The sequence below is a fragment of the Vidua chalybeata genome, chromosome 4 (genome assembly GCF_026979565.1).
Source record: "Vidua chalybeata isolate OUT-0048 chromosome 4, bVidCha1 merged haplotype, whole genome shotgun sequence".
In the NCBI taxonomy this organism is placed as follows: domain Eukaryota; kingdom Metazoa; phylum Chordata; class Aves; order Passeriformes; family Viduidae; genus Vidua; species Vidua chalybeata.
The window spans coordinates 9725784-9752500 of record NC_071533.1 but is presented as its reverse complement, the minus strand read 5'-3'; the positions used below and the strand labels follow the sequence as shown (position 1 = coordinate 9752500).

The window sequence follows — 26717 nt, the reverse complement described above, 5'->3', positions numbered from 1 at the left end:
GATAAGCATTTATTTTAATGGTCTTTCTTCATGTTAGTGTGAGAGTATTTACACCCATCCCCTATTTTCCCCTGTCCTCATTAGGAGTCTTAAACTGGCCCCAGGAAGAATCAGAGTAAAAGAAGGAAAAAAAAAATATACAATATTAATTTTCTTTTTTAGAACACTCTAATATTAAACAGCTATTTCTTTTAATAACAATTTTACATATGTATATTGAGTAGGGATTTCTTTTGGCTTAGGGTTTCCATTTTGGGGGCCTTTTTTACCCCCAAAAGGTAGAACAGTCTGTTCTGGTTAATCTTTTTCCTAGTATCTGGTACAGTGCTGTGTTTCTGGATGAGAGCAATGCTGAGACTCTGGATGAGAGCAATGCTGATAACACACTGATGTTTTAGCTGTGGCTGAGCAGTCTTTAGTCTAAGCCAAAGACTTTTCAACTCCTCAGCTGAAGGAGACACAGCCAGAATAGCTGATCTAAACTGATGAAAGGGATACAGTTCTTTCTCTCTGCCACTCAAGGTAAAGGCTAAGGGCAGCTACCCATCTCCTGAGGTCAAGAAGGGAACCAAGAATATCCCCATCAGACTGTGAGCAACAAGCTGCTTCAAGCACCAGTACAAATCTCCTCTGAGATCACAGAATGGCTTGGCTTGGAAGGGACCTTAAAGATCCTCTTGTTCCAACTCCCCTCACTTTACAGGAAAGCCCTGGTGGAGTATAAAACTCTGAGTAATGCACTGAGCTGTACTTTCATTCAAAAGTACCTGAGATCAAAGGCCAGCCTTCTCCAAAACACAGCAAAAATCAGTTCATCAGTTTGGCAAGATATTGCAGCCGATATAAATCTGCTCAGTGATTATTACTTCAAAGGATGCAGCAGTTTTGACACCACAAAGATCACACCCACACTTCCTCATAAAGTGGTGACTCTCAGATCTCATAGACATCATATGGTAACAATTAAAAAACATTTACTGACTGGAGTCTTGGAGAAGAGTAGAATATTTTTGCCATTAAAAGAAGGCTCCAGCACAGTTTGTTTCCTTAACACCCACTACTTCACATTTCAAGATGCCAGAGTATTTCTTTAATTAAAAAATACCTATCAAAAAATATTCCCTTAATCTATTAAGTTGGTAATTAGTTCACTTCATACCTTTCACATCCTAGGATGAATAATTTACATTGTAAAATATTTTTATGTCTGTTTCTTTGTTCTACTCAAACATGCATACCCCATGTCATTTACAGTAACTGTCTGACTGGCTGCTTGGGACTGCATTTTAAATTGTCACATCAGCAACCACCTTCAGCAAACAGAGAGGGAGTGTAAGTATAACTGTGATTGCAAAAAATTAAACAAATCAAAAGCCCAATCAGGTGGAAAAAAAAAAGAAAGAAAAAAAAAAAAAAAACACAAAAAAACCCAAGAAAACGCTTCTTTTCTGGGAGCTGTAGTTAGGACAGTAGTTGAGTGATTGAAAAAGGCTCACAAAATTACTCAGTCTTGAATTGCTACACATGTGACCATGCTTTGGTGGTAGTGGTTACAGGAATTGAACTCCAAAACCAGAATAAAAAAAGACCACATAGCTGAAAAGCAAATAAAGTGGGACAGAGATAGGCAGAACGAATTTAGTTTAAAATTCTATTATTTTTAGCTGTCAGCTCTTTGAGGTGAGTCAAAGGGACTTTTCCCTTTTTCAATGAAACTTTCATATCTCTTTTACAATTTTCTGACAACTAGGTCAGAAGATCTCAAGTCCCATGATTTTTTTTGTCTATTTGTTTGTTTTATGGGTAGGGTTTTTTTTTGGTTTTGGGGTGGGTTTTTTTTTGTTGTTTGCTTTTTGAGGGGGGGGTTCTTTTGGGTGGTTTTTTTTGTTTGTTTGTTTGTTTTTGGGGTTTTGGTTTTGGTTGGTTGGTTGGTTAGTTTGGTTTGGTTTGTTTTAACTTATTTGCAAAATTTCCAAATTGCCAACAAGTATCCTGTTGGAGGATATTCTGGCCATCAGAAATTATCCAGGGCTTCAAAGGCACACCTCCAGCATGGGAGAAGTACGGCCCCAGGGAGGAAGGCAGAAGGGAAGGGTTTGGTGCATGAGCACAAAGAGAGAACAGCTCTTGCAGCAAACCAGATTATCATTGCATCATTTGGTCACTTCCTATGCCGATAGATTCAATAGAAGCTCTCCAAGTCACAAAGTAAAGGGGTTTCCCATCTGTGCGAGCATCCCCCCCAGATTTTCCCTCCCAGTTCCCAGCATTTCAGGCACTGTTAAACTGCCTCTGGCTAGAAGTGACTGGGTGTGGCTCCCTCCAGAGTTTATTCATGCCATTTCCGAATATAGCCAGAGGGGACATGAGAGTGACACGAGATGTACTTTCCACTTCTTTCCTTCTCTGCTAGCACTGGAAAATGGCCTGCATAACGTAATAAGTATTTTCTGTCTATAATTTCCATCTTGTTATGCTTTGCAGGAACTGGATGAGCTGCTTATACAGAGCTCCTTGCCAGTTTCTGGACTAAAACCAGTGTTCTGCTCTTTCATTTTTGCTATTTATTTTTCTTATTTTTTAATGACTCTGTCATTCATTTAATGACTCTGTCATTTATTATTACTGCCTTTTGTAGTCTTGCAATTCCTCCAAGTTCCTAATTCTTACAGAACTTTCTTGCAAGTCCTGGAATACTAATTTAAACTGAAGCCTTCATTTAAATTTAAACATGCATCTCTGTTACTCATCACTTCAGTTCCCAATTGCCTCCAGCTAAACAAACACACACAGAGAACACAAAATTACCTTCACCCTGAGTATACAGGACATAGTATGAGGATACTACATTCTTCCTAACAAGTTCTTGTAATCCATGGTTGCTAAGGCTCTTAGCTGTGATGCTGTTCCATGACGCTGGTCATCTGCTGTTCTCTGCTCTCTAACTGGTCAAAACAGTCCTGAGGACTTCTCTTGGACAGCCAGCTGCTGATGGTCCAATATTCTCTTAATCATGCTCCACATCAAGGAACATACTTGTTTAAAAACAAATTCAGATGTGGAAGCAAGATGAAGATGTGGATTTTCCATTTGTTATATTTTGGAGATGAGGTTTCATGTTCAGTAAACCAGGTACCATTTTCTTTGTTTTAAAGTTGTTCCTGAATTTGACCTAGGATACATCCCCCTCATTATCTCTCAACCTTTGCTTTTACCATTGTAGATGGAAGACAAGACATTTGAGGGTTTTGGGTTAGGGAACTACATAGCTTTTTATAAACTGCATGTGATTAGAGAAAAGAGAAAAGGAGAGAACTAAAACCCAAGTGAAGAGTTACGTTAATCATATGCTCATTGTTCAAAATTAAGCACTTTCAATATCCAGCAGAAAAAAAAACATTCTGCCATCAAACCAGCCAAGACAGAGTCTTATAGCACTAAACTCTCATAGATATCAATGTGTGGCTTTCTTTAAGCTATAGCAGACTCTGCCCTATTTCACAAAATACTTTTTCTTTAAAAAGGAGATATTTGTCCACCGTGGAGTTTAAAGTGCTGAGATATATTGCATTTGGCAAGCTTTTGCTGGTAAATTCCAGTCCAAAAATATCAAATGACTTCATTAATAACACAAGTCTGAGTGAAAATTGTTTTTTTCCCAAAAAGCTGTAAGAAATAATATGCTGCAGTTTCCACTACCAGTGACACTGCTTAGCCTAAACTGTCTTAAATTTTATTGTGTCTTTGCCATTAATATTGCAGAACTATTTAAATCTCCTAGACAACCCTGTTGAAAGCACTTCTTGCCCTGTTTCAAGAATGGATTGGAGTAGACGTAACCTGTTCCTACATGAATGGTTTCCAGTTATTTGAACTTCCCTATGTATTGGTTCTTTCCTGTAAAAACTGGATTACTTCTTAAAAATCTCTCTAGAAATATGGGAATTTTATTAAAATTTTTGTTAAATTAATTATTTTAAAAATATTGTTATTTTATCTCCAGTTGGGATGTTATTTTCTCACCTGCCACTTGAAGTGATTATACTATGCATACATACATATATATATATATATATATATATATATATATATATATGTATATATACATATATATACCATTCTGAAAGAGCAAGAAAGAAATCTGCCTGTCTTCTGGTGTTAGCATCATCATAAACAAAGAACCCATTTTATTTTCTGATGTAATTAGCTGTAGCTCTCTGCAAAACACTTTTTGTCAGGGTCTGATTTTGTTGTACTGTTTTAAATCAGAGTAACTTGTGTGTTTAAATAACCAGTGTATTCCCTCACTGAATGTCTCAAAGTAAGCACATTTGAAAAAAAAAAATCCTTTTTGTAAAATTAAGAAAACATCCAGAGTAGCTTACAGTATTGATATTCACTTTATGAAAACCACTTTAAGCATGTTTGTATTCAGTCATAATTTGTTTGTCCTGCAGCCAATTCAATTTGCCTGGAACATAAGTTCTTCTGATTTTATTTTTGGTATTTAACATACTCTGCATCAATCTTAAAACATCATGAAAACAAACAAAATCCCCCAGTTCCATACCAGAAAAGCACATTAAAAATAATTTAGAGAGAATACTCCTCTTACCTAAACAGATTGAACATAAGTATTTTCTTGAATTTCATGTTGTGTTATAAAATAAATTTGAGTTCTAGCGATATATATATAAAAAAAATATATTATATATTATATATATATATATATATATATATATATATATATATATATATATAAAATATATATATATATATATATATATATATATATATATATATTAGGTTATTTGCCCAGTAGATGAAACAACCATGACTATTGAGTGATTCAACCTAACAGCACTTAACAGCACTCCAGTGCTGGCTAAAAGTGACTGGCATGTTAACTGATCTTGGAGCTTTAGGACACCCCAGAAAATTGTGTCTAACTAAGCTCACTAAAATAATCGAACAAATGCAATTTCTCTAGATACTTAAATTACTTAAATTACTGAGACTTTTCCAATGTGATTAAAACTCCTCATGGGTCACTAATGAATTTACTAAAGCTCTGGAGAAAAACACTGGGACATGCACGGAGACCTTCCAGAGGGCCATGACCAGACCACCATCCCCAAGCAGATTGGAATAAGACTGGAACAACAATTATAACTGTGTTGTAACTGGAATCTCTCTCTCATTGATAATCTCTTCTGAAACAAGTATTTTAAAGCCTGAGGTAAAACAGAAAGGATAGCTATGTTGTCTCCAAACTCCCTCACATTTACAAATGCTTGGAGAGATACTTCTGCCTCCTCTCTATTTCTGCTTTTAGGTATCATTCCTTCAAATTATGCTTCATGGGAAGATATCACTGAAGAGTGTAGCACTAGTAAACATATAATATAACTTCTAAAAAAACAATAGCAACAATCTATCATATCTTAGCTAATTTCGTCTTATACAATGAGTCCCAGGCTCAACATTTAACTAAATTGCCCAAAACCACTCTTTTAAATATGTAATGTATATAAGTAACTCTTCTGTAAATTGTGTGGGAACATACTGCATAACAACTCTCAAGATGAAAACTAGATGAAAACTAGAGCTGAAATATTTTCCCATGCACCCTCTAGCCGGGTGACATTCCTCTCCCTTGTTCAAGATTTACCTCCCAGCACAACCAGGCACTATCCTTTGTACCCATGTTTGTTTGTGCTTCCCCTCCTGTTGATACTTATGAGACCTGTTTCTGATACCCTTGTAGCATCATCCCAATTTTGACAGCAGTTTATGTGTGTTCAGGTTCCAAGAGGAATGGAAAGAACATAAGCTGTCTCCAAATTGAAGGAATCAATTTTCATTTCTAAAGTCAGATGGGCTTTCATTTATTTCCTATTGACTCCATGGAGGGATAATAACAGTGTTGCTGCTTTCAATGAAAAAGACCATTACTGAGGACAACGCACTCAGTCAAAAAAAATGCCAGATCTCACCCTTCACTCCCCAATTTACAAGCTGGGCTTTTTCCAGAATCTGTTTTCTACCTGACCAGCTCAGTAAGAGCCCCAGGGTATAAGGAGGATGTGAATATTTTTGGACATTAGTACAACAAGCAGAGAGGAAATGAGAGACTGAGCACAAGCCTCCAGCCGCAGCTCCCCACAGGAGCCAGCTGCTCCTGTCCCGCCAGCCCAGAGCATCACCATATGTTTGGCTGCCACCCATGCAGCCAACAGCCTTGGCTGGAGGAATCAAATCCATTTGGATTCCTCTTGCTAGTGCTGACGGACACCCAGTCTTTTCAGGTCTCAGCCAAGCTGTAAACAGACTGTGCTGGCACCACTGGGCTCACTGAACCAGCTCTGCAGTGGCAGAATCTACCCCTGTTCTCATCAGCCTCAGACAAATTGTACCCTGGAGGCAACAGACCCCATAAAAGATTTACCAGTCTCCATTCCCAACTCCAGCACAGCACCTGGCTTCAGAGGATTTACACAGAAAGCCATGTTCCATGTCCAAACAGGCTCAGTACCTTCAGCGAGGTACTTAAACTGTGGAGCACAGTTGGCCAGGTCTTTTCCCTGCTCTTCATTTTTCCTTGGAAATCTGGGATAACAAGCAGAACAGGAAGTACAAAAATAGACTATTTTTTGGATCACTCAGTTTTAAAATACGTTGTTTAAAAACCAACAGTGGCTTTTGGGAGGTTCTTTGTAGAGTTTCAGGGAAATGGTGTCTATTCCAATTCTTCTACTACGTGCTAATTAAAGTTGGTACTGATGATACATGGTTTGCCTTTCTACTGCAGCTTCATTTCCAATGATGCACTACCACTAAAACCTTATTCTTAACACCAGTCTATACAAAGTTTTTAGTCATGGCAATGATACTAAAGATGGGTTGTAACTAGATGAAATAACCACACTCAAAAACCTACACTTTTTTTTTTTTTTGCCATAATATCTAAATTTTAGTCTTTTAATAAAGCAGAGACTTACGAGGAATGACTAATGGAGCTGGGGCTGTTTAGCCTGGAGAAAGGGAGAATCAGAGGCGACCTTATCACTCTCTACAACTTTCTGAAAGGTGGTTGTAGTCAGGTGGGGTTGGTCTCTTTCCCCAGGCAGCAACTGACAGAACCAGAGGACACAGTCTCAAGCTGTGTCAAGGGAGATATAGGTTGAATATTAGGAAAAAGTTTTTCATGGAAAGAGTCATAAAGTTCTGGAATGGTCTGCCCGGGGAGGTGGTGGAGTCACCATCCCTTGATGTGATTAAAAAAAGACTGGATGTGGCACTCAGTGCCATAGTTCAGTTGAGGTGATAGGGCTGGGTTTGACTCAATGATGTTGAGTCTTCCAACCTAGTCATTCTGTGAATTCTGTGAATACTTTCTCTTTCAGTATCTATGTTTCAATCTAAAAAATACCCACTATATTTACTTGCAAAACAGTAGTGTGTTCCAAACACAGATTCTTATTTTATATTTGAATTTATATGCTTCTCAGAAATTATGCCATTAAGAACTCCATAGCATGCAGTCCTTCAAAAGAATGTGGTATTTTTTCTGATCTTCAATTGAGTAAAGTTTTCATGGATGCCAGTGGTTATGTTCATATCTAAACTCTTGGAGTTTCATTCTAGTATAATTGTGAAATAATCCTGTTGGCTCTTTGCTGACACATTACATACATGATTTCTTGTGTCTAAAACTTGCACTTTAAGACTGCAGTTAATGACATGTGCACCCCTTTTCCAGAAAACAGTTTCACTGTGATATGAAGGAATGAGGTAATTTAATAAATGCAAAAGTGCAGAACTACACAAGCTAGAAACTGTCTCTCTGCACAGTTGACTTGAACTGCTTCATACTCTCTAAGAGTGTTTTGTTGTAGGATTTTGAAAACTGTGTTGAAGAAATCTGTATTGAGTAATACAGGGCACCAGAATGTGCTACTTCTGTCCACCCACGATGGAAGGAAGTCACTGAATTTTCAGTTCACAGATATTTTCAGTGATAAATCTCTGCTATTTCCCATATGAAGTTATGTACTCCAACATGTGCTGCTCTAAGAGCTGCAGTAAGTGAGATGAGAACCATCAGAGATACCTGAATTTTGGTTGCCCTTCAACAAACACATCTACATTTGGGATTTTGTTTCACAGGTTTTTAGGATCATAAGGGATAACTGTAGTAGCATGACTTGGTTCCTTAAACCAGTGCAAATCCCATTCACATATTGCACCACTGAAACTCTAGATTCCCAAATTATATCCTCTTTCTAACAGTATTTAAAAATTTAAATTTTAGGACTTTCCACAGTCAGATCAGACACAACCACAAAAAAAACCCCAAACATGAGGATGTATAAGGATTGTAATATCAGTCTCTGATATTTTGAAAAGATTATAAATAAATCATTTCACCACAAACATTTTTCCAGCCTGGATACAAATCAGCATGTCCTTTCTAGTTAGGTGACCTAATTATTGCAAGAATTTAAGAAAGCCAGATGGGTCAAAACAAGCCCTAGTGGTCTCAAGCCTGCCAAATTGCTAAGCTTATGCTTCAGTTATATTTGAGTAAAAAAATGTCCATCATTCTTTGCCAGAGGTGCACTAAGCTGCTATGGTTGCTTGTCACCATTTTTATACAAGCCAATCACATTACCTCCCAGTTTGCAAATATTATGGATAATGGGCATTACTTGAAGCAACACAGGCCTGATCAACAAGATAATTCCATTTTTTTAACCTGTTCCTCTCTTTTTCCTCTTGCACTAGTATTATATTAATTTGAATATGGATTTTTTTCCACACATCTCTCACACACAGGCAGCACCTTCAGCTCAGTAGACCAGAAGACTCTTACAATTAGCCTTTTTCCAAGGCAAAAGCTTCTCTTAGTACCCCACCCAGGAATACATAGAAAGAGTCTTTGCATATAAAATTATTACCAGGCTCATGCATGCCTCCGTTTCACCTATGTTTCACCTATGTTTCATGTTTCAATGCACCTTTACACATGTCACAAATGTGTTTTATGTGTAGACAGAGAAACCATTTTATTTTAATATTGGCTGAAGCCTGTGATAAGGAGACACAAACATCTAGACTGCTTATTTTCCTTGTCTTAGCTGTTTTAGCTGTACATAATAGTAACCAGAGAGTCTGAGTTCTCCTGAGATCTAAATACAATCATTGTTGAAATCTTACCTTACAAAAAGGTAAGACAAGTTATTATAACCCATGTACCATATACAAGAGCCTTTCATTTTCCATACACTGCAGAAAGAATACTTCCTTTTAAGGCATAATTCCTGCTGCTAAGCACACTCCTGGAAAAGCTGGCAGCCCATGGCCTGGACAGGAGCACTTTGCTGGGTTAGGAACTGGCTGGATGGACGGGCCCAGAGAGTGGTGGTGAACGGTGCTGCATCCAGCTAGGGCCAGTCACCAGTGGTGTCCCTCAGGGCTCTGTGCTGGGGCCTTAGAGATCAGTGCAATACCTTCATTGATGATCTAGACAAGGGGATTGAGTACACCATGAGTAGATTTGCAGATGACACCCAGCTGGGAGTGAGTGTCGATCTGCTGGAGGGTAGGAGGTCTCTGCAGAGTGACTTGGATAGGCTGGATAGATGGGCCAAATCCAACAATACAAGGTTTAACAAGTCCAAGTGCTGGGTCCTGCAACTTGGCCACAACAACCCCTGCAGCGCTACAGGCTGGGGACAGAGTGGCGGGACAGTGCCCAGGCAGAAAGGGACCTGGGGGTAGTGGATGGCTGCTGACTGAATGTAGCATATGGGGTAATAATTATTAGAGGGATTAAGGCTTCCGCCAGAATGCCCTATGGGAATGGCACAGCTGCAGCCTGGAGGGTTGGAAGTTGGATGAGAGATGAGAGAGGCAGTTATGAGTGAGGAGTTGGTTAGAAGTAAGATTGTGATTGGCTGAAGTGGACAGTGGACAGTGGATGAGCAGGAAGCTGATTGGCTCAAGGAACACAGGACAGTGTATCAGCAGGAAGCTGATTGGCTGAAGGAACACGGGACAGTGTGTGAGCAGGAAGTTGATTGGATGGTAGGCAGCATGGACGGCAGCATGACAACTGAGCCAGCCAATGGGTGCCTTCTTTCTGTAAGGTTCTGTTAAGTCTTGGTCTGGTTCCAGTTATGTCAGGTTAATATTAAAGGTATAAGATATATATGTATCTACAATAAAGGGATCTCCTTCGGATACATAAGGGGGTCCCGTATCACTTTGTTACTCACTGCTACAACTGAACATGAGCACTCATGTTCAGTCAGCAGCCAGAACTCCAGCAATGTGCCCAGGTGGCCAAGAAGGTCAATGGCAACCTGGTCTGTATGAGGAATAGTGTGGCCAGCAGGACCAGGGAAGTATGGTATTCAGTGCTGTGGTCTAGTTGACAAGGTTCTATTTGGTCATAGCTTGGACTTGATGATCTCAAAGCAAGTTTCCAACCTAGTTAATTCTGGGATCCTGTGATTATGTGGTGTCTGCTTAAATTTCCATGATGACCTTAGGACCCTCAGTTGCTACTTGTCAAGCACGTAAAATTGCAATTCAAAATACAATTTGAATAATTGTCTTGGGGATGGTTTGTATCCTATAACCATTTTTTGTGCCCGGAATTGTCAGTGTAACCACCACCACCACCCCCCACCTACTCTCTCCCCTCACCTCCATCCCACGGCTCAGGAATATCACGATGGGTGAAGGGTGGCCCAGGTTCCTAAGGGGGTTGGGGGCCAGGGGCTGCTTTTCCTTCTGGTGGGGTGATGGACATAGGTGTCAGAGGATCTGACCTGGGGTCCTGTTGCCCTGTGGTTTTTGTTGTTTTGTTTTGTTTTTTTTCTCCTTTAGGCACTATGACCAGGGCCTGCCAGCTTGCTTCTCTGCTCCTCTGCCACTTGGGAGCCCAGACCCGGTACGAGCTGTGCCGAGACCTGGGAGCTGGGAGCGCTCCCTGCTGGGCCATTCCCTCTGTGCAGCAGCCCAGCCTCGGGACCAGCTGTGGCGGGTACGCTGTGCAAAGGAGCAATCCCCTCCCAGCCCTCACTGTTTTCTGCCACTGCTTCAGGGGTCTTTGATAGACTTTAACCCAACATGCCACATCTGCCCTGATCCCACTGCTCCTGCCACCACTTCAGTGTTAGTGCTCCACTTTGTTTTGCCACTGCTGTCCCAGCCCACTGCTCTGAGGCTACTGCTACAGTCCAGCTCACCACCTGGAGTGGCACTGAGACCGGCTGCTCCCTGTGAGTTTTGCAAAAGGAGCCATCTCCTCTATTTCCCCGTCACCTGAGCCGCCACCACCGTGTGGAGAGGCGGCCGAGCCCGCGCCGCAGCGCCCCCTGCAGCCGCGGGGAATCATCGCACCCGCCCTGCCCGGCCGGGAGCCATCAGCGCCCCTGCCGGCCGTGAGCGGAACTGCACTGAAGGGGAAAGTGCCCGACAGCCGAGAGAAGGCTGCGGGTGGGTTTCTGCTGCTGCTCTGCTCGCTGCGCTGCCACGTGCTTGTTTGTTTGCCTTGTGATATCTACTCTAGTAAAGAACCATTATTCCTTTTTCTGCATCTTCATCCAAAAACCCCATAACTTCAAAGTTATAATAATTTAGAGGGAAGGGGATTCATATTTTCCATTCCAGAAAGGTTGCAACCTTCCTGGACTGACAACTGTCTCTTAAACCAGGACAATAATTTAGTACAAAAGAAATAGTCAAGGTTATAACTGTCCATATTTGCTGTAAAAACTCTGTGGACTCTACATGCAGAGAGCTCTCCTAGACCACAGAAGACAGCACTGGCTTCCCAGTCCCTTTGCCCACCATTGCTATTTATTTTTTACCACAAAATCATTCAGTGTTTTAGTGACACGAAGGTTATTGGCATCCAAACCGTAGAGAGAATGAAAAAAAAAAAAAAAAAAAAAAAAAAAAGAAGGAAATATTTGAATGAAACAAAGTAGAGCTAAGCTTCCTCTCACACTAATTTTCACAGCAATTGAAGGCTAAATGCACAAAACAACATCTGCCTTTTTAAACTGTAGGATCTATAATACTCACATGCTTTCTGTGAAATACATGGGAAGAACTTTGTGTTTGACAGTGGATGTCAGTCCTAATCAAACCACTAAGAAAAGCAAATTATGGCAGTATGGATTAAACCTCCAGTCTACAGGGAAAGATCACCCTCCACAACCATCTCTGAGAGGGCTGCATACTGGACTTGGATTAAATGCAAATGCTTAAAAAAATATTTTGAGCTAGAATTTTATTTTTCTTAAATAAACTCCCACCATTATCTCTGCTATCTTCAGGACAAGAGTATAGAACAATTCTTACAGAATGCAAGTATATGAAAATACAGTGTATACTTTTGTCTTTCTCTGAGCTATGAGACAGCCCAGCTTCAAATCGCTTTGTCTTCACAGGAAGCTTCAAATTCTTGTTAAAATTTCAATCTCTCCTAGCCACAACCCTACCACACAATTTCAAATTCTCCCATTGAAGTTGCCACCTTTATTTAATGTTTAAAACACATATTTTTATCCACAGAGACAAAAAAACACAAAACAAATGAGAGTTGAGGAGTGACTGGCTGGAAGGATAGACAATTTTTTTCCAATGTCTGGCACAGCATGCATCCTTCCTTTTCCTGTTCCTGTATTTCCTCTGGAGTCCAGTCTTGTATGTGAGTTTGGAGGCAAACCTCCACAGCACAGGGCTGGGCAATAGACTGCAAAGTCATGCAATGAAACTGCCTGTGAGCCATAACACTCTTTTCATGGTCATTTCTTACTGTGTTTCCCACACTGATCTTTGGGCAAGGGGTTGGAGAATGTGTGCACTGGTCAGATTTCTGCTTCAATTATTACCCAGTTTTTCCAGAGTCTCCACTGAGTTTTAATTAAACAAAGTATTATTTACCAACTGTCCTGAAAATAGATTTTACAGTATGGTTTAAACTGTTCCTGGTGTCTCTTCAGAGAGGCTTTTTTCAGTAGCAGGTTACTTGATCCCAGAATATTATTTTTTAGAAGTGCTCAGTCATTTATGATTTACAGCTCTGAGGATGCAAAACACAGCAGGGTTGTTAATTATGAATATTTTAATTGATTGAAGTAATTATATTATCATGCTATTATTTATTTATTTATTTATTTTTATAAACTGCATTGCAGAAAATATTGCAGGTCATGTTTTGTGTGCAGGCAGAATTTTACCCTGGAATACAGAAAGGAGAGAAATTGTGCCTGAAAATGTAACAATCTGCATTATTGAAAGAAAACACACGTATACTGCAGTCTCCTAGGTCAGATGCTATGTTAAGCTAAAGCTAAAAATGGAGGCTTCCAAGTCCTAATCTTGGGAAACTTAAATCTTCTGCAGGTTGCAGAGAAAGAAATTAAACTTCTTGGCATTTTCTATTAATTCCAATATTGCATTAAAAAAAAAAAGGTAGGGAAACTGTAAGGGTTAAATATTTTGTGGTGACTTTTGTTTGATTTCTATCGCTGTTCTTGGACATAGCAACTATAAACGCAACCAGGGTTAAGAATGCAGCCAAGACATTATTGACAGCCACATCCTCTCAATGTGTTTGTCCTAACGGGCACTTAATAGCAAAGTGTGATGCAGAAGTGACAGAAATGCTTAAACATGACTTAAATAAGTGGTCCAACAACTCTGATCATTATTTCAGTACATTTTTAATGTAACCTTTTCAGAAGTGAATATAAAAAACTTACATGAACATGGAAAAAAGTAGTTGTTGAGCATCCATTAATAAACTTTGTATTTGCTCAAAAGTCCATATATAGAAGGAATGCCAGAACCACTACCCCATGGAATTGTTTCAGTTTGACCTTAAAGATTATCTTGTTCCAATCCCTTGCCATGGTCAAGGACACCTTCCACCAGACCACTCATCCCATAGCCCCACCATACCAGGCCTTGAACGCTTACAGGGATAACCAGTATTTTGGTAATTACCATTTGCTGATTTTCACAACTTTTTCTGTCATCATACCACCAAGAATGATAAAACTAGTAAGCATTTAGAGAAGTACTAGGAACTTGTGTTCTGGGCAGGACAATCATTGTCATGTTTGGTGCTTAAACCATATCAGCAACCCCTAACTCTCTATTAGTTGTCAAAATGCAGAAAATCCAAATATATTGAATATTTTGTTTAATCTGCACACCATCAATTTTCTCTGTTCTTTACACAGAAGAGATTTGTTGCTAGGGTTTTTATATATGTGTACATACACTTATATAAGTATTATATAATTTCTCTCATTTATAAAGGAAATCTGAGAAAAAGAGGAACTCTAAACCAAGCAGGGTTAAGACAGATTTTTCTCTCATTTACTGCTATCCACAGATCTTTTAATAAGCTGCCTATCAATAGTAAATACAACTCAAACTCCAATGCATTTCACATATAATCTAAGTAAACATTCTTGCTCCTGAAGACTGGTCTCTTTATATGATAAGATTCTTACAGCAATGCACATACCAAATACAATTACTGTGTGTTGGTACAGAAATCCCCTCTATGACAACCTTATGTGTTTTATGATATTTGGATGCCTAGTGCTACCAGAGAAATTCACTGCAATCTACTTTTTCTAGAAAGTCCTCTCTGCAAACAATGGCTCTTTAAATCATTGAGACTATCCATGTGACATAGGCCAGCAGGCATAAACTGATTTAAGAGTTTTAAATTTAAAACAGGTTTGTAATCCCTAGTGGATGATATGACTGTGAAAATGAAGCTTATCAGGCTGTCCTGCAAGCTTGTAGACAGAAAGCAGTCTGAGCCTGAATGTCTAATATTTCCTCCCCTAGAAATGAGGAGAAACACCTATCTGCATTTATTTATGGAGGAATCTACACCACTTGGAGGGGAGTTTCATATTCTGCTGCTGATTTTGTAACAGACAGCAATGTTTTATCCAGGTCAACAAAAAAATAATCTACAAGTTTAATAACTATTTTCAAAGTATCACCTTGTACATTTTTAATATAACCTCCAGTCACCCTGTACACCTCACACACTCTGTATGCCCAGGCTGGAATCAAATAACCAGGCAGGCATGAGTTTTGTCTACAGAACTGCTTTCCTGAGCCTCCCACTTCTGTGAAAAGTCAGCAGTGGAGAGGCTTAGCCGTGCAAGTCAGCCCTTTCCATATTGTACAGGCACCCAGAAAAAGGCATTGGTGTAGAGGAATTCAAGAATCTAGTGGAGTTTACAATTACATTGTAATTACAATTACACATCAAAAAGTTAGGGCAAAGGAGGATTTGAGGGATGTGCTAGCTAAATCCAACTAAAGAGATTGAAACTGGGAAATTCAGTCATGGGCGGGGTTATTGGGATACGAGATACTCTGTAAACATATCTATGGGCTGTGCAGGATTAGTTTGTGAGTCAGATTTTAAGAGAAATGGAGTGAGAGAGCCAGGAGGAGTTAACATGGGGTAAGGGTGAAGGAACTTGGAGAAGAGGGCCAAAACTGGACACTGAAGAAGAGAGAAACTGCAGAAACAACCTAGTTAGGGAGGAGGAAGTTATGCCCTTGTGAACTTTAGGACTGCTACAGCATCCTGACTCCTGAGTCAGCCTGATGCTGCTGTTTTAAAGCATCAAGAAGACCAGGAGCTGAGAGCAACCCCAGCATGAGCAGTACACACACTGACAAAGTGCAACCCTACAGAACCTGGACACAGCAGGTTTAGTGAGGTGCTGGCAAAAGGATCCAGTGTCAGCCCTCAGCATGCCAAGGTGACAAACCAGAATGAGGATCCAAGGACTCCTGTCATCAGGAGCTGGATATGGGTTGGAGGCACAGCTATGAAGTCAGTACTGGGTTGACCCTGAGAGCCAAAGAGGACGAACAGTCATAGAAAGCTGCCTGCTCCAGTCTAAGCCCCTGGAGTGAGGGGGAGTGGGAGAATGGGACCCAGGTAAGGCTTATGGGGCTAATAATGCCTGTTAGTAGGAATGAAGGGTGAAAACAGGGAAGAGGTGTCAAATATTTAATGAGGTGTTACAACTTCTTCCTCTCAATAACAGGCAGCACCTGATGAGACTCAAGTTGTGCTGGCATTTAAAGGTGCTGTAACAAACCTCCCAATGTGAGGTCCTGGTATTTCTAACCAGTAAAGCATAGCCTGAGCTCCTGATGTGTAAACAAGGTGAGAACCTCTCCATTGTTCAGGTGTCAACAAATGCTTACACTCCCATCTGTATTGGTTTCACAGTGCTGTGAAACCAATAAGAAGATTAAAGTTTCCTTGCACACAAAGAAAACAAATGAAGCTTATGCATACAACAAAAGTTTTGCTTTCTTTGGGGTAACATTAAGCAGGAATTTGTATCTAGCACAAAAAAAAAAAAAAAAAAAAAAAAAAAAAAAATATATATATATATATATATATATAAAAGATACTTTACAAGGGCGATTCTCCAGAACAAATGTATCGGTTTTGTGCCCAAATTAACTTGGTTTATTCCAACAGTTTTCCACAGTTCTGGCAAAATATTTGCTAAAAATACAGGTTTTTATGGCCATCTCTTAACACTCCTGAAATGAGCACAGGGGTTCAAAACCCACCCATGTTTCTCAACTGTAAAATCCATTTGTTTACTACTAAAAAGATCTCCTTGTGTATGACAGGCTAACAAAAAATAGTTTTGAAGAAAAGAACTAAAAGGATGACATTGACTTTTATCTGAGCAATATTAGTTACATTACCCCCACTATAGCAATGGCGCCATAATATAAATGACTTTTCACTGAGCTTTAGGACAGAGAGAAGCCCCACTGTGGAAGGATGGGATAAAGCCAGAGCAAATGTACCTGCTGGCTTGCCCTTTGCTAGGAAGTTCAAACATTTTTGTACTGCTTTGCAAACAAAAGACATGCACACTTGCAACAGAGAATATAGCTAATACAAAAATGTAGCTGCGGTGCAGAGGCAAAATATAGCTGTTTTTTCTGGAAGATGCAACATTGCTTTTATTTTGGTGTTATTTACAAAGATAAAGCAGTTCATTGCAATTTTTGTATTTACATAAATTCAGAATTCAGCTTGAGGTCAGAAAAGCTGATTTTATTGCTGTCTTTCAAGTATACACTGCTGACTTCAACTGGCTTTGCAGCGTAACAACAGCACAACAAATTTACATTTTTTTGCAGAGATCACAGTGGAAGACCCATCACAGAATTCATGATTTGTTCACTGGGGAAAACCCTTATGTGCCAGAGACAGGAAGACTTCAGCCTGCAATAATTCATTACTTAAATGAGAAAATGATTCTATAGACCAAAAGTATCAAAATAAAAAAGGACATTTTAGGTTTCATGGGAGTTACAATTCTTTATTATAAGAATAAAACATTGCAAAAAAGGTGTTGGATCATTTACTGAAACTAACATTTGCATAACTTTTTCAATGTTTTGAATTTGTATTTGAAACATTTGAAAGAAATAATAAGGGAAAACAGTATCCTTCTTTTTTTGTTTTAAACACGCCTGTGTGGCAAGAATGCTCTAAGTTTGACAAGGGTGGTACCATCTATATACATTTAGGAAAACATGCTTGCTGTGGGTGTACAAAAATAAAATTTATTTCTTAAATTACACATAAATATAAGGTACAAATGTATTTTTAAAATACAGATAAAGATAATCACACTTGCATTGTGTACATATGAAAATACAGTATTTTAATATTCAACATACACAGACACATTTATGATAAATGCAACTAGTTGGCAATGCCAGTTCTCCTCAGTCTATTTTTTGTTCTTTTTTTTTCCCCTTCCAGTTTTCCATAAATATGGAAAAATAGGTTTTTGAAACAACTAGTTCTGCCGGACATCTTGCAGCAGCTTGTTAATTTCTGCCACCAGCTCACTGGCATCCATGAGTTCATGTTTGCCATCGCTGAGGTGGTTGAGCACATTGTCAAAATCATCTTCTTCATAATTCTCTGGGATCTCCTCCATGGCTGGCAGCCATTTGGACGAAGGCTGTGCGCCCGAGTGAGTCCCCAGAGCGGGCCCATTGTTGGCAGGGTTTTGGAAATGTGTGCTGGCTGCCCAGGCTGCCACCCCCGGGGGATAATTTACATTCTTGGCTGGCAAGTGTCCCTTCCTGCGCTCCAACGAGTTGGAGCGATCCATCTCATTGCACTCCGTGTAGGCGTCCAACGAGGGAGGCAGCAGGCGCTGGAAGACGCTGCTCATTTCGGAGAGGAGGGAGGAGGTGCAGGTGTCCCCTGATTCCTCCTCGCTCTGGCAGTCCTTCCCAAATGTTGAAAAGCTCTTCTTTTTCTCACTGACGTCAGCTGCCTGGGCATCCTCCTCGAGGCCCTGGTGGTGCTGCTGCTGCAGGTGCTGCTGGGGTGACTGGAACTCCTCCCCAGGGATGAACATGTTGCTTCTGTAGTCAGAAGAGGGAGAGGGCAGCGGTGGCATCCAGCACTGGTCAGAGTGGCCCAGGACCCTGCACTCCTCTGTGCAGAGGCGCATCGCTGCAAGAGAGACACGAGGAGAGTGAGCGTGCCCTCCTGCTGCACACAGCACCTGCACTCACAGGGATTCCTGTCACCAGGACTGAACTTCCCCAGAGATGTTTAAATCTGGTGTTTGGTTTCACCTTGCGTATGCAAGAAAGTGGCAAATATAAATGGTCTGGTACCTCCATTACCAAGAATGAGAACAACCAGTGCAGCTCATGTGAGAGAGTAATGCAATCTCTTAACTAAGGCTGCACATAAACATGTAAATTCTAGGTGGAAAAACAAGCACTTGTGGCTGGAAGCCACACAAGCCCTTCGTACAGTTCTAGCTCATTAAAAAATATAAAATAAAAGGAAGAAATTTCTACCTCCAAGCGTTCACTTGAGTTTAAGAGAAGTCTTCCACATGAAACTAGTGAGGCATATCAGAGCAATCAAGTGGGAATAAATGGACAGGGGAAATAAAGAGCAAAGAATAATAACATGCAGAGGGATCTCCTTTTCTATTAAACAACTCCTTTGTTCTGACAATGAAGTGTACGTAGAACTCAAGGTGATCCACTGCCATATTACCTTTTTAACTAAATCACTTAAATTTTAATCCACTGTCAGAATACCTAGAGTCTAATTCCCAGCCTGTGTGACTCTGGGTGTTTATACTGGATTTATACTCTCAGGTGCATATGCAGCTCTGTAGCCCAAGCTACTGGCCCATGCTGGCTCAGGCCTTGGTATAAGGAGGGCTCTAATCCACTAGATGGGAATCCAGGCCAGCCATGAGGGCTGAAGAGCAGAAGACAACAGAGCTGCTCTCTCAGTTTCTTGATATATTGATGTCTCTCAGGTAGAAGCAATAAGATGGGGCAAATGACTCAGCAACCCTGAGTGCTACACTGGTCCAAACTGGCCCACAAAGGGGCACTGCGAGGCTCCTTTGCAAATATTCCAAGAGGTCTGGGAATAGTTCCTGGAATAGTTCCACAGACAAAGCCCAATTTGACAGACCTGCACAGAAGGATGTGCCAGGAGAGATGCTAAATTTTCCAGCCCAAAGGGAGCTGATCATAGGACACAAAGCCTCGCTGCCTCAGGCTGCGTGTCTGTGTGCCTGCCAGATATGCTGGAGAAGATCTGGGTGCTGCTGGGGCCATAATGGGTCTGAGTCACCAACTTCAAAAGACAGCTTTCAGAAATGACAGGCTCTTTGCATTATGCATATTTTGACCATAAGAAACTCCTGCCCATATCACTTAATGGTTAGATTATCCCACACAGAATAGAGTTTCTTACTCTTTCTCAGCATATACTGACTGCAAAATAAATGTTTGCAGTCATGCCCTGGAAGTTTTCCTTGCTCCCTCAACACATTTTCCATCTGGCTCTGGATCCACTCCGTTTATCAAAAAATCTTTTTGTAGTGGTGTAAGCAGAACTGAACAGAGTATTTCAGTTTTGGATGTACTAGTGATTTATAAAGTCCTACTCTCATACTGTCAGCACTATATTTTTGCACTATACACAGCCTATTATATGTTTGCTTTCCTAGTGGCCTTTCCATTCCTATGAGTATAAACTTTCTCCATGTCATGCATGCAACAGTATGAATTTCTTCAAGATTATAAGCTCAGACTGCAGCCTGGATATTGCTCAATCTATTGCAAAATAACTGCTGACCTAGGAAATTTCAAGCAAACAAAGCAAACTAGAATGTATCAGTGGCTGAAGTTGTGATACAAGTGACTGAAATGCCTGCAAGTGTTTGTTCCCATGTATGACATTTTACAGAAAATGCCCAAGAGTTAGAACTGTCAAAAGACATCTAAGTGATCCATGACCAGTTCTCAATTCATCCCAGAAGGTGAGGATTACACTTCTAATTAAGAAGATTCCTCTAAGACTTCTTTAAATTCATTAGATACTTTCAGTGGACTGGCATTTCATTAACAGTGAAGTTTGTCTTAGTGACAATTTTGCAGCTGCTGTTATCAGGAATGGTTTTGGTTTAAAATAATATATTCTGACATTCCTGAACATAAGATCAAAAGATACTCTGAAATAACTGAATGGTGACACAATCTGTCCTTAAATCAGCAATAAATTTTAAAATGTCCAGATGCACAACAACTTTTTATTTCTCTTTTTATTTTTTTTCCCCAGAACTTAAAGCTTGCTGGTTAAGATTTAAAAAGAAAATTAAACAAGTCTTTCAAGGACAGCTATGGAACTTTCTAATAATGTAATTTGTGGAGTTTTGAGGGACTGGCTCCATCACTTTCTTGTTCCACCTTAAACAGACAAACTGAAAGGACCTTCCCACAGCATTTTTGCCTGTGTCTAGACTGACAATGCAGAAACCTTTCAGAATGGAGAACAGGAAACCTTCAGGAAGTTTTCTTTTCCTTTTCATATATTGGGATTGTTGATCAATTCAGGTCTCATCCGAACAGGCTCAACAGTCTTATCTGAAGGATTAAGGCCACGCATAGCAGTAAATGGACATCTGGGTGAGACTAAATACCTATCTTGATAGCCCAACCCAGTTCTGTCTGTACTGAGAGGAGTTTCCCTTACTTTGAATTTAATTAGCCTAGCATTTTTGGAAATCCTGTCCTTAGGCTTACTGTTTAGGGAGGGAATTGTAAGAGCTGAAAATGGGTCATGGGCATTTCAGCCAGCTAAGAGGACAACCATTCCTGTCTGCTGGCAGCCCCCAGTTGCCCACTGTAAAGGGATCACTCTTCCTTGGCAGCAGCAGGGCTGGATGCCAGTGCAAACACCATTGCACTTCAAGTTCCCCAGGCCCCAGGATCTGAGAGCTCCAGCAGATCCCTCCCTGCCTCCTTGCTAAAGCATAGGAGAGAATGAGACATGCCTCATGCTAGTTGGCAGAGGAGTAAGTACTGGGAGTTAGGGAGGATGAGGATAAAAATATGTTAGAAGTCCAGATTTAGGTAAGAGATTCTGAAAATAGAGCAACTCTTCAAGGCCTCTGGTTTTGAGTATATTTGAGGAGGCAGGTGAATGGCCAGGTATGTGACACAGGACCTAAACTAGAGCAAAATATGCGCAGAAAATTTTAAAGTTAAAATGTATAAGAAAAACAATTTGAACTTTTGGCATTCTGTCTTGTCTAGCATAACAACCCTGGTTAATACAAGGGGGTCACTTTAGGAAGGCCATGTGCTGCACCAGCCCCCAGAGCAAAGGGCCTCCATTTATAAAATTACTTTACTAAACTTGTTAAATTTATAAACATGGTTCAGTGAACCCTACTGAAATTATGTGGCCCTCTGGTTATACAGAGAAAACGAAATATGATCTGAAGTAAGAACAAGATCTAGGGTACAACCAGAGGCTGTATAATTATTAAAGTAATTACAAAATTCTTCTATCTGTACTAAGCATGAATTCCCATGACTTTTTAATAAACTTTTATTTGGGCACAAATTTAAAAGCAATACTTCATACACATGAATATGTTTATGTGTGTTTATCCTACTGTCACTCACGCTTTTCTAATATTTTTCTTTTCTGCCCTCTGCCCCTGAATTGTACCTCTTAAGCTCTTGCTTCCAGAAATTAGGGTTGTAAGATTTAAAATCTGGGAAATATTTAGAACCTTCCCTTGCGACTCAAGTTCATTTTTTAGTGGGAAAAACACTTTTCTTTCTACTCCATCCATATTTCTAGTTCACTTTCACATTCAATTTCTAAATTGTAAATGTAAATTGTAAATTCTAAATTCAATTTCTAAATGGTAAAACTTTGTGTCATATGGATCAAATCCACTGTGGAAAACCTATCTCCCAAATTATAGGTCACTGTATTTTTAACAAACCACAACTGCCTGGCTTTGCAAAAACATCCACCCAGTCATTAAAAGTCTAAGGACCTAGAGCAGATCATACTTTTAGGAGGAATCTGGAGCCAGCTCATTATGTGAGTAACAAAAAAAGTAGGCATTGCTCTGGGTAGATTTGCAGTTGTATCTGAGGTTTCATTTTAGTGGATACATCAAGGCTTCAACTCAGTATTTATCATGAAGCAAAGTAAAAAAGGAAGGAAACATAGGACTTTGCTTTCTCAGTAGTAGTTTTATCAAAGTGACAGCCAGGCAGAACTGTAAATAAACTGGTCAGCTTCCATTCTGCTCTTACCTGCAGGAATTCTTCCATCTGTAAGGAAAAGGTCACTGAATCCTTCCCCAAGAAGTCTGTCAATTGGAGACTCTCTCCCCAAATCATAATCACTGTCTCCAGCTTCACTATCACCCCGGCCGCTGTCTTTCAAGCTGAATTTATCCATATCTTGTAGAGCATATCTGCAAAGAGAATTGTGGAGAACTACATTATCTCAAGTATGTAGTAGTCCACTTTTTCTTTAAAAACACATGTCTCTATATTTCTGACCCGTGTACACTCATATGTAGCAGAACAAACTGGACTCTTACCTATAGCTTCTGGAATACTTGTTTCCTCTAAAACTTGGCCTTGGTTGATACTGGCCCTGGTGAAGCATCGAGAGAAGCTGAGAAACCTGCTAAAGAAAAGGTAAAAAGACTGATTCCTTGAAATTAAAGCTCAAGCTCCTAGCCATAAAACGACTAATTTGCTTCTCAGGTTTGATGTGGTTTATTTTTTTTCCTCTCTAAGATTTGATTAAATCAAATTCCTGCACATATATAATGCAGTACAATAGATTATTTGGTAGTGTAGTGTCTGACACAGGAAACATCTGAAGACTCTGTAAAATGAGGAAGTTCAATGCTGTTCATTAACCTCTGAATTCATAATAATTAATTCCTTAACAAGTAAAACAAGCAAATAAACAGAGGTGGAGTTTTGTTTTGGCTTAATATATTAGAATCAAGCCTTTAATATTCCAGGATACTAGTTCAAAACAAAACAGCCTTGCTTTACATGTAAAGACTTACCAGGACACAGCTCTTATTTATTTAAGCTACGACCCAGCATTTGCAGTAAAAACTGAGACAGGGAGTCTCAAAGTTTGAGATACGGTGCAGCTGTATGTTACTGCAGCTGTATTCAAACTGTGTCAGAATGTTTTAGTTCTACACCCCCATTAATAAAAGAGTTTCCTGGATTGTTTCTGAATATAAATACGCAGGAACTCTTTCTCAGATGGAGCTGTACAGAGAGGAGGGAAAGGGAAGGCAAGGAAGAAAGAGTGAACCAGTGAACCAAGGAAGAAGAGTTAACCAGTGCAGAGCACTATGTTCCACTCCATTGTTTTGACCTTACAGGGAAGAACCAAGGAATAATGCTATTAACAATAGATTTAACCCTGTTAACCCTCAGGGCAATGGAATCTGTTGATATGGGAGTAAATCTGAAAAGCTGTGACATTGAAGAGAAATCTGTTACACACTCCCATGAGGCACAGACCTGGCTGCCTCTTGCTCTCACAGACTGCATGCAGGGGTGTGTGTATGCTTCCAAATGAGTGTCTGCATAAATGGATGTGCAAAACCAAGGTCTGGACCTTACCTCAACAGCTGGTGTAGCATGGGTGAGTTCCAGGGAGAAATTTTCAGGCACATGGTTTGAGGAGATGGTCACCAGGCTGTTCAGTGACTGGTGGCTGTGGTGGCTCTGCCGGCTGCTCATTTGACCCCGTTCCAGGGCCGGGGATGATGATGGCGAAGCTCTGTGGTGAGATCTGATGGGAAGAGTGCCATTAACCGTCGGCACCAGGGTGATGTCCCCTTTGTGGATCTGCCTGGAGGGACGTTTTGGATGGTGCTGGTAGGTAGATTCGGCCACGCGACAGTTGTAAGACCTGGTGTCCTTTTTCTCTCGATTGCACCTCGTAGCAAAGATAACCATAATAACCAATAACACGGCACATATAGATCCTAAGGATATAATTGTTATCATGGAGATGTCCAGGGAGGGCTGGCTGACCAAAGTTGCTTCAGTGCTTGGAAATGAATAAACATGCTCCAAAATGGTACATTTCAGAAGAGCTTTAGTACTAAGCTGAGGGCTGCCTTTATCCTGGACTATAACCAAAAACTCCCATTGTTTTGCTGGAACTGATTCAACACTCACATTGATAGAGATGTCACAAGTTTGGGGATCCATCACAAAGATGCTGTTTTCCTTGTCAGCTGCTATGGAGCAGCTGAGTTCAGAGTTCATACCAGAGTCTCTGTCTGTAGCCCTTATCCTGGTGACAAGAAAGCCAATTTCAGCATCTTTAGGGATTGAGATTTCTGCTGTGCTGTTGTGTAGTGCTGGCCCCACGATGACAGGAGCGTTGTCATTTTCATCAATGATGGTGAGTACAACCGTGGTGTTGCTAATGAGCTGCTGGCTCCCTCCATCCCTAGCTTGGACCATGAAAGCAATTTGATTTACTTCTTCATGATCAAAGGTTCGCAGGGCATAGATCGCCCCGTTGGAGGGATCAATGGTCACATAGGTGGTTATAGAACTTCCCAAAATAGAGTTCTCCAAAATAGTGTATGTCACCTGCCCATTGTCACCTAGATCTGGGTCTGTGGCTGTGACTGATGTAATGTATGCTCCAGGAGAGTTATTTTCCAAGATAACAACTTCATATCTGTTTGTCTGGAAGCGGGGTGGGTTGTCATTTTCATCACTGATTTGGACAGTAAAGTGTTTCACTGTGGAGAGACTTGGCGTTCCCTTGTCCTCTGCTATTACAGTCAAGATGTATTCAGATCTCTTTTCCCTATCTAGAGTGGCATTAGTTAAGATTAAATAGTTATTTTCATAAGTCTTTTGAAGTTTAAAGTGACCATGCCCATGGAGCTTACAAACAATCTCTCCATTCACACCAGAGTCCTTATCTTGCACTCTGACCAGGGCAACAAAGGTGTCCAGGGGTGACCCCTCAGAGATGCAAGCTACCTCTTCTCTCTCTGTGGACATCAGATTTAAGTTGATTTCTGGCTTGTTGTCATTCACATCCACAACTTTAATTATAATTTTGCAGTGAGCTGGAATAGAATTTGGCCCCATATCCTGAGCCTGAGCATCAATTTCATAGGATTTGGTTACTTCATAGTCCACTTGCTTCAGCAGGGTCAGGTGACCTTTTTCTGGGTCTATCCTAAAAGTTTCTATAATTTTGGCAGACACATGACTGCTAAAGGAGTACACAACCTTCCCATTGGCGCCCTCATCTGGATCAGTAGCATTCAGGTCTATAAGCAAAGTCCCAATAGGAGAGTTTTCCAAGAGCTGGATAATATATGACTGCTGCTCAAAGACAGGGCTGTTGTCATTGGAATCAGAAATGCTGATTTTCAGGAGGGATGACCCAGATCTCTGAGGCACCCCTTTGTCAGAGGCAGTGAGTTGGAGTTCGTAAGTCGACTTCAACTCGCGATCCAGCTCTCTGACCACAATCAGCTCTGCATACTTAGCACCGTCAGTCCTGGTTCTCACATCAATGCTAAAAAAATCGTTTGCAGAAAGGGAATAAGTGTGAAGGGAGTTGTCTCCCACATCTGGATCAAAAGCACTGTCCAAAGGGATCCGAGTTCCTACAGCTGCACTCTCTGATATCTCAATAGGGATAAGAGCTCTGGAAAACTGTGGAGAGTTGTCATTAATATCCAGCACTTCAACTTCAACATGGAAAAGCTGCAGATGTTCAGTGGGCAGAGTGATCACATCAAACTCTATGGAGCAGTTTAAGTTTTTCTGGCACAGTTGTTCCCGATCAATTTTAGCTCCTATGCTGATTTCTCCATTATCCTCACGGACTACAAGCAAGGGAGAATTTCCCCTCTGCATGGCTCGAAACCGAACTGAAGAAGGGTTAGGCATTTTTAATAAAACATCAGCAACATCCTCCGATAGTCTTGCTATTACTGATCCAACCCTTTGCTCCTCATAAATCCTGTATTTCAAATTCTTGCCCAGCACAGCATTATTGCAAGATATTATGATCAGTGCAAAACTGAATACAAAGTGCATTTTACTGTCGATTCGATACATTTGCAAGTTTTTGCAATTAATTTCTCCCAATAAGTTAAAAAGCAATTATTTTGCCTTCCTTCGGTACCTTAAATCCAAAGCACATCTGGTCCTTTCCAGCTTGAAAACGCCTTTTCTAGCCAGCCAAGTATTAATAACTTACAGATCAGAAAACT

At 40.4% G+C, this 26717-nt stretch overlaps 1 protein-coding gene and 2 long non-coding RNA genes across 4 annotated transcripts in view; 1 reads left to right on the top strand and 2 right to left on the bottom strand.

Moving 5' to 3' along the window:
* LOC128787099 (uncharacterized) overlaps nucleotides 1-2841 on the bottom strand; it is a 14715-nt gene extending 11874 nt beyond the window's left edge. Inside the window, exon 1 of the long non-coding RNA XR_008430572.1 lies at nucleotides 2809-2841. This is a non-coding gene — a long non-coding RNA (uncharacterized LOC128787099). The remainder of the gene's footprint in view (nucleotides 1-2808) is intronic.
* Nucleotides 2842-2955: 114 nt separating this feature from the next.
* On the top strand, nucleotides 2956-17408 carry LOC128787406 (uncharacterized). The gene is made up of 2 exons (XR_008430714.1): nucleotides 2956-3132; nucleotides 17245-17408. It is a non-coding gene; the product is annotated as an uncharacterized LOC128787406 (long non-coding RNA).
* On the bottom strand, nucleotides 17052-26717 carry PCDH18 (protocadherin 18). Of its 2 annotated transcripts, none has more exons than XM_053941505.1 (4): nucleotides 24079-26717; nucleotides 23022-23110; nucleotides 22729-22892; nucleotides 17052-18583 (listed from the first exon to the last, which is right to left on the bottom strand). In XM_053941505.1, exons 1-4 carry the CDS (start codon nucleotides 26560-26562, stop codon nucleotides 17913-17915), a joined length of 3408 nt encoding a protein of 1135 aa, XP_053797480.1. In that variant the 5' UTR covers nucleotides 26563-26717; the 3' UTR covers nucleotides 17052-17912. The 2 variants fall into 2 exon arrangements, with proteins under 2 accessions (XP_053797480.1, XP_053797481.1); XM_053941506.1 differs by having other exon boundaries at nucleotides 23022-23107.